The 7,892-nt window shown below is 42.1% G+C and overlaps 1 protein-coding gene across 7 annotated transcripts in view; it reads right to left on the bottom strand.

Moving 5' to 3' along the window:
* Positions 1-5,970: 5,970 nt before the first annotated feature.
* The window catches only part of LOC112157132 (axin-2), a 125,654-nt gene continuing 123,732 nt past the window's right edge, over positions 5,971-7,892 (bottom strand). For all 7 annotated transcript variants that reach the window (XM_036213787.1, XM_036213786.1, XM_036213782.1 and 4 more), the window contains one exon: positions 5,971-7,482. In XM_036213787.1, coding sequence (XP_036069680.1) covers positions 7,356-7,482 — 127 coding nt within the window. In that variant the 3' untranslated portion in view covers positions 5,971-7,355. The remainder of the gene's footprint in view (positions 7,483-7,892) is intronic.

The following is a 7,892-nucleotide window of genomic DNA, read 5'->3' as shown; positions in this document are numbered from 1 at the left end:
TAAAAGTTGTAAATTTATTAGTTTATACTTGCAAATTTGCGAGATTAAAAGTTGTAAATTTACGAGAAAACTCAAAAAAATGCAAACTTAAAAGTCATAAATGTATTAGTTTAATCATTTGAAATTGCTTTTCTTTTTTTTTGGTGACCCTAATACTCTGTTGTCTTATTTATTCTCTTGCAAGAAAAATCATCTCATAGAGAAAGTTTTTAATCTATGTTTGAGAAAGCAGAATTTTTTCCCTTAAAATAAAAAATATTGTTAAGAACATTTTTTTTACATCAATGAATATTTGTTTATTTATTTACTTTATCTTATTTAAGGAAAATACCAGGATTAGAATTTTTACTTGTTTCTAATGGGCCATTTTTTTGTGGTGTACTACTGTTGAAGTCTCACTCAAATCATTTATTGAGTGACTGTCAAAGCGTTCCCGGTGGTCTTTTAATCACGATTATACTGTTTTAACCAAAACCAAAACTCTGTCGTTTTCTAGGACATAGTTTCAGTAGAGCAGCAGGAGTTGTGGATGCGTGGAATACTGCTCCTGATTGGCAACAATTTGAATAAAGAGATACTCAGAAACATAATTTAAAATGTAATTTTCTTAATATATGTGAGAAAAATGCCACAAGAACACGTTAAAAACACCAAAAACACATTTTTTATCAGTGTGGTTCTTTAATATTTGTGAATCGTCAACATCTTTTTACGTCCAAACCAATACAAATGATACCCCTACTTGTAATTCGATCAGTATTTCAATGAAAATGTTCACTTTTACTCCTTAACAGAACCTCTTTCAGAGTTTAATTAGACTCATTTTGTTTTTTAAGATGGAGAGTTTGGGCTGTAAAGGCCTCCTAATCACCTCCGATCACCATTTGACCCACATCTGACCGTTACTCACCGTTTGGTCATTTAAGGAAATGAAAGCGAGCAATCTAGCAGCTTCTCCGGATCTTCCTTTCTTTCTCTCCTCTCAGCGTCTGTCTGCTTCCAGTGTTTATGCGTTTACTCTGATGGCTGGTGGGATTGTCAGAGTAAAAGGAGGGTTTATTTTTTTTCTCCTTCTGTCGCTTTCTTTTTTTTTTTTTTTTTTGCAATCTTTTGCCTTCAGAAACCATTAATGCCCATTCAACATCAACATCAAGGCTCGGCTTTGATGTCTGTTCTGGCAACAGACTCCTTTCTTTCTCTGCTGCCTGCTGCTCTCCCTCTCTGTCTCCTTCCCTCTATCCCCTTTATCCCTTCCACTTCCCCGCGCTCGCGCTTTACGCCTACTGTACAATCAAATAATTAAACGGATTGTCCACAAAATGATTTTACCTGGCAATTAAATATGCAAAGTGAGGGGGGGAGGAAGAAAAGGCGATTAAAATGGGGGCCCGCTGCAGATCTACAAAGGCTCCTGCAGCACAATAGGCAGCTGTCCCGGCCCGCTATGAACATTGGTGTAGTCTGGAGAGGGACGGGTAAATCTGTCTCACTCAGCCGTGTTTACAATAGACCCAAGCATGCTATGCCAATTACAAGAATCGCAAAAGAAAGAATGGATGAAGGCATCGCAGGGATGAGATGAAACATGTCCAGTAAAATAGAAGTTGCTCTGCAGAGAAACCCCCCCCGAAAAAAGCTCTTCTTTGCTCCAAATCCAAATGGAAACAGGTCAAGAAGCATTAAATGGAAATCAAGTTCCTGTGAAAGCGGGAACTTCAAGACCGGAATGAAACCTGCGCTGCAGTGCAACAAAGCACCTTTTGGGCCTGGAATGTGGGTGAAAAGACTGGGGGGGACGACACAGTCAGTGTCCGTCTATCAACGCTTCCATGGGGAAAAATGCAAGCAATTTTCCTGGATAGGTTTCCCTTCAAAGCCGGAGCCCCAAGAGGCTGTAAAAATAGAGTTAGGAGAAGTCGGGGTGGAGGGATGGAGGGGCGGAGGGCTACACCTGCCTCATTCCAGACAGCTCAACAGAAACTGGCTGCCTCCGCCTGATTAAAGCCACCTCATTGTCAGGTTAAGTCCGTGGAGGAGCTGATTCTGGGCTCTGTGGGGTTTGTAATGCACTGATTATGTACAGGAATCTGCTCGCTTTGAGCTTTTTATATTCAACTGTTAAGCTAAAAAAAGGAAATTTACTTTTTCAACCTTTCCACTAAAACAGGTATCAGCAACCTTTAACAGTAAAAGAGCCATTTGGGCTCGTTTTCTACTGATCAAAACCTAGAAGGAGCCGCATAATCTTAATTTAGCCATTAAGAATTTTGGATTAGCATTCATGACCTTCTTTTTTATACTTCTAAATATTAATTTGGTCTATTTTTTGGCACAAACAAACGTAAAAATATAAAAAGAACCTAGCATCACACAAAATGTTAGTATATATATATATATATATTTTTGTACTTATTTTCAAAATAAAAGATGATCTGAGCCAAACAGGATCTTCTCAGTGCAGCTCTGAGCAGTTAGTAACCAACGTCGTGCAGTGTAATATTATATTATATACTGTAATATGTGCTTTTAACTCATAAAAGATCAAACTTTTCACCAAAATTTGGAAGCATTGAGCAAACAAGGCTTCTTCAGGTCAACAGCCCATCCAGCAAGGCCAAGGGGGCCCCAATTGGGGTTGTCAGCAGTTTCTGTGGTGGTCCCACCTGTGTTTGCCTACATTAGCTTAGGTGGGGACTTAGTGGGTTAGCTCATTACGCTAGCCACTGGACAGTGTAGCATGCTATTGAGCTCTGCAGTACTGTGCTAGCAAGATCTACTGTAGTATGCTAGGAAGCTACACTGTAGCAAGCTAGCGAGCTCTATTGTAGCATGATAGCGAGCTCTGCTGAAGTGAGCTCCATTGTATTTTTTTTTGTTCTTTTTCCCCTTTTTGTCCTCAGCAGTCTTACACTGCTGGGTTTTGTTATTTTAGTTTGGGGTTGGGACTTGGTAGTCTTAGTTTGTGAGCTTTGTTTGTTTGTTTGGTTTGGCAGGCATTAGCAGGAAGCTGCTGACTCGTTGCAGGTTGCAGACCCCTAAACTTATAAGTGTCATTTTACTTTTAATTATATCCTCAATTGTATTTTCATGGAGTCCTGCATGGATGCTGCAGCATCCACTCCCCGCCGCTGAATGATTTTCCACCGTTAAACGCTCTTCCCGACATAAAGCCGTATAATTGAAGCAAACGCGGTCGGGGCCTCTGACGGAGGGAAGTGGGGGGCTTCATTAATGTTTGTGTTGACTTTCAGAGAGCAACGCTGGTCCTCGCTGCGCTTTAATAACACCAATTAGCCCATGGCCTCATTTCCATGCCTAATGTTTCTCGTTTAAGTGCTGAATGGAGAAACCGCCCGCTTGGTCGCTGAGGGGCGCAGAATGATTTCTGTTTACATTCAGATTCACAAACTGAAGTTTTTCTCTCTTTTTTGTGGATTGGTAGATTTCAGGTTTGCTGGTTTGCAACCCCCTTGTGATGGCAGTGTCCACCGCCATACGTTAAAGTTGAGTGCCATAGACTCCACATCCTTTTCATGCCTTATTTTCTGTGACAACAACATTAGTGCACAAGTGTAACGAGGGTAAAAATTCTTTAGATCGGATGCTGTGCAAGGACCAGGACAACCAGACACAAGGGGTACAGACGGTTGAGCTAAAAGTCTTTTGTTTACAGGATACAGTTTTCTAAAAGTGTCCTGTCTGTAGAGATCCATCCCGCAATGACCCAAGGAGCACGCAATCCAAACCCAATCTGATAAAAGAACATTCTTAAAACTAAATAAAACCCCAAGATAAAAGTCCAATAATTAGTAAAAAAAAAAAAAATCGATTTAAAAGGGTTCAGGAAACGTCTCCTTGTTTAGGGTGGCCAACAGTTTGGAGGAGAGACAGAGAGAAGGCACTTATCTGAAAAAGCGGCGGGAATTGACCATAACCCTCTGCTGCTTGCTATCTCCCCCTAACTTCTAGGCGCCTGGTCCGGCGGTGGCCTCTCTGGTCGTGCTTCTCAGCTACCGGTCCAGCGCTGGCCTCTCTGGCCATACTCCTCGGCTTCTGGTGCGGCACTGACTCCTCTGGCCATGCTCCTCAGCTACCAGTCTGAAGCTAGCTTCTTCAGCCGCACTTCTCCACTCCTGGTCTGGCACTCGCTTATCTGGCTGGGCTCCTCGGCTCCCGGTATGGTGCTGGCCTCTCTCGCCATACTCCTCGGTTTCCAGTCCGGCATTGGCCTCTCTCGCTACGTTCCACAGCTACCGGTCAGACGCTGGCTTCTTTTGCTGCATGTTTATTTATTTCATTTAACCATTATTTAACCACAAAAAAGTCCCATTGAGATCCACTGATCTTTTTTTCAAAAGAGTCCTGTCATGAAGGTTCTGCCATCAGCACTCTCCAACCCTGTTGCAGGCAGCTCTTGCAGCTGGAACATCCCCACACATCCTTTTTTCAAGCGTCCAAGGCTCCAAACTGCCCCATCACACACCTTTGATTCATTACAATAGTGATTGATGCATTCATGGCCCTCCAAATTCAGAGTTCCATATCTGGGGTGAACAAAAGAAAGCTAGAAAAGAAAGGGAAAAAAATCAAATAATATGGGAAAAAGAAAAATTCACCGTTTCACATGCACACTATTTGTTTTATTTTTGTCATGAATCAGTCCTCTGTCTCCCACTTTGACCTTCAGCGGGAACTATCTCTTGAGTTCTAGCACTTCCTGCTTCTCCACACTTCACTTCCCATCAGCCCCTGCTGTCACTCCCAGCAGCCCCCCAGCGGGTTTCCCATTAGTTATCACTCCAAGGAGTGTTTAGTCAGTGCGAAGTCTTGTTTGCGCCACTCTGCCTGCATCACTGAGCGTTCTCATCCTGACCTCATCTTCTGTTTCCTCTGACCCTCCTTTGTCTGCTGCCTGCCCCGACCCTCACCTGGACCCTGACACCTCTGGTTGTTCTCTGCTGCCCTCATTCTCGTGCTTGAACCCTGCCTGACCCTGATTTAGCTTTGTGGACATTTATCTGTGCCTCATGCCTGTTGTTCTGTCTGTGCCAAAAAAAACCTGCAGCACTTGGATTAACACAAGCAACATAATTCCAGTGGATTCTGAAGGAGAAAAGGGGCGCAAGTGGTTAAAAGTTTACAATACGTTAAAGATTTTGTGTTAAAATATAAAACTATAAGGCGTGTACAAAAATCTTCCGGCATTACAGTGGTTATAGATATGCATTCTTCGGGGCAGGCTACATGTTTTTGTCTGTTGTTAAGGTGGCACACTTGTTATGTAGGTGAGGGTGGTTATTTTTTTAAAAGCTTTTGGAGCCTTTGATGGAACCTTAAATGAGCTGGATCTCCCAAAAAGTTTGAGGATTAGGAATTTACATTGCAAAAACAGCCCCCTTTGAAATAAGTAAAAAAAAAAAAAATGTTTACCTCGTTGGCAGATTTTCATTAGATAAGCAAGAAAGGAATCTGCCAGTGGGGTAAGAAAAATTGAAAAAAAAATCTAATTTTAAGAAAAAAAATTCTAGTCACAAATACGTTTTCGAAAAAGAAGATAATTTTACAACTGAAAAACTTTCTTGATAATTATTTTTCTTGTAATATAGAAAATAAGAATCATTCTTGAAACAAGCAGCTTTTTACTTTCAATAAATTCAGTTTTTGAAGCATAGGAAAGGAACCTGGAACCACACCAGAGTGGTCCGAAACTTTGGATGGTTAAATTTACCTCATTTTTGACATTGGAAATGCAGTTAACTGGTTTTAAAGCCTGTTAATTAACATATGGATATCAGATCCTAAATTCCAGAGCAGCCCAATCAAAGAAAATTCCAAAAAATGTCTAGGTTGTTGCTTCCACTCTAATGTTTTGCAAGAAATCTGTGATGTTCTGCTAAAAACTGGCTTTAATTTGACCTTTCACAGTCAGTTGTTGGTCACCAAACGTGTAAAAACCCCACAAACACAATCTTTCATTTGAAAAATATAAAACTTTAATAAAGGCTACATCTCTCAATAATTACAATAATTATAGGTCCATGTAAATCTTTAAATGAAACTCTGTATATAATGTATAATTTACAGCTTACATAGAATAAACAAAAAAAAAAGGCAATGGTGTAAGAACATGACATGATTACAGGACATTATTAAAAGCATAAAAATATCTTTTCAACATAAAACCCTTCTGAAAACCAAGGGATATATATTAAAACCCTGAAACAGGGTAGAACATGGTATGGCATCCATGTAGGCACAGGTGCTGTACTCGAAACGCCAGCAGTTGTGTGTTTTTTTTTGTTTACTGTGTGCATCATACTTCAGAATGCATAATCAAAAAGTATGCACAAACTCTGCTAGAAACGGTGTTAATGCAACAACATTCAAAATATACTGGAGCCAGAATTCTTCACTGTTCACGTTTTTGCTTGTCTAACCCCCACAGAGTCGCGTCCCTCCCCTAAACTCGACTCATGTTCCTTATTTTGGTGTGTGGGCTGTAAACACTGCCGTCATTAGGTCTCGCCCGTGAATGTAACAGGCTCCGCCCCCCTCCATCCCCACGCAATGCCTGCTTTACGAACCAAGGCACGACGAGAAAAGATTGAGCTCTGTTTGCCGTGGAGAAGAAGGGGAGAACTCTAAACTATCAGCAGCATATAAGACCGGGGACTGAACCCTACCAGGAGTGCGCCCCGGACAAGACCCGCTCAAGGGGCGGGGGTCAGACGCGGCAACAAGGCGATGGGAGTTCGTGTGACAGCATTTGTGGAGCAAACATGAAACAGCATCACGACAGTTTTCTCCCAACATTCAAAGCAGCTTGCCCATTGGCTGGAAAAACAGGAAGGGGCGGGGTCACAGGTTTGACTTGGAAAAGAGGGGGAAGGTTTTTCTTATGTCAATAAATACTTAAAAAACTCAATATAATACATGTATATATACACATATATGCATGTATGTATATGCACACGTATGGACGTTGCTGCGGCAGGTTGGAGTCCGCAGCACCTGCCGGTCCATCACACTTGACCCCCCTACACTCTTCAGTGGTTATTATCAGCAGGAGGCTCCCCGCCGCTGGCCTCCGATCATCCTTAACATCAGCGTGGGTTTCTAAGGCTGCTTGGTGGAGAGAGTCAGGGAGGGGCGGCGCCTCCTCTGAGTTCGGCATACTTCATTGGCTCGTCTTCCTTCAATCGCTCCTCTTGTGCTGGATATATTAACTCTGTTTAGCTTAATATTACGAAAAAAAAAAAAAAAAAAGAGTCCAGAGTTTTGTTTCAGAGTCTGTTGCTCCGTTTTCAGGGAGGGTTTAGCTTTTGGTTTGGCGCAGGGAGGGGCACCGGCAGCCTTCAGTCCATCCTCTCCACCTTGCCCAGGACTTTGCCCTCGTACATGGGCAGCACGGCGGCGTCCTCCCACACCTCCTCGAACACTGCTCCGCACTCGAACTCGTCACTGGCCTTCTTAAAGTAGTACCTGCAGAAGAGAAAACACAAAAATCCGGTTTAGAGGGTGATTTTATTGGACTTAAACTGTTCACAGCAAAACTTTAAAAAATGTAGTTTCCTAGGACATAGTTTCTGCAGAGCGGCAGGAGTTCATTAGAAATTTGCCTCTACATTGGGGATGGGACTGTTGATGCGGAGCAACACCGCCCCCTCTTCCCTTCCTGGCAAATAAGTTTATTTCAAAACTGCCTTTTTTCCTTCTGATTCACAACGATTTAGATTTTAAAAAATACTCAGAAATGCAGCTTTGAGCTTATTTGTCTTCATAAATGTCTGCCATCATCAGAAAAATGCCAGAAGAACAAGTCAAAAACCTGATTTTTATTTGAGTGAGTCCTTAAAGGGTAACCAAACAGGGCCGTTGGAGGCTGACTCCAT

Source organism: Oryzias melastigma, linkage group LG1, assembly GCF_002922805.2.
Source record: "Oryzias melastigma strain HK-1 linkage group LG1, ASM292280v2, whole genome shotgun sequence".
Lineage (NCBI taxonomy): Eukaryota > Metazoa > Chordata > Actinopteri > Beloniformes > Adrianichthyidae > Oryzias > Oryzias melastigma.
The sequence above is the reverse complement of the archived record's forward strand: the minus strand, read 5'-3'. Positions and strand labels throughout refer to the sequence as shown.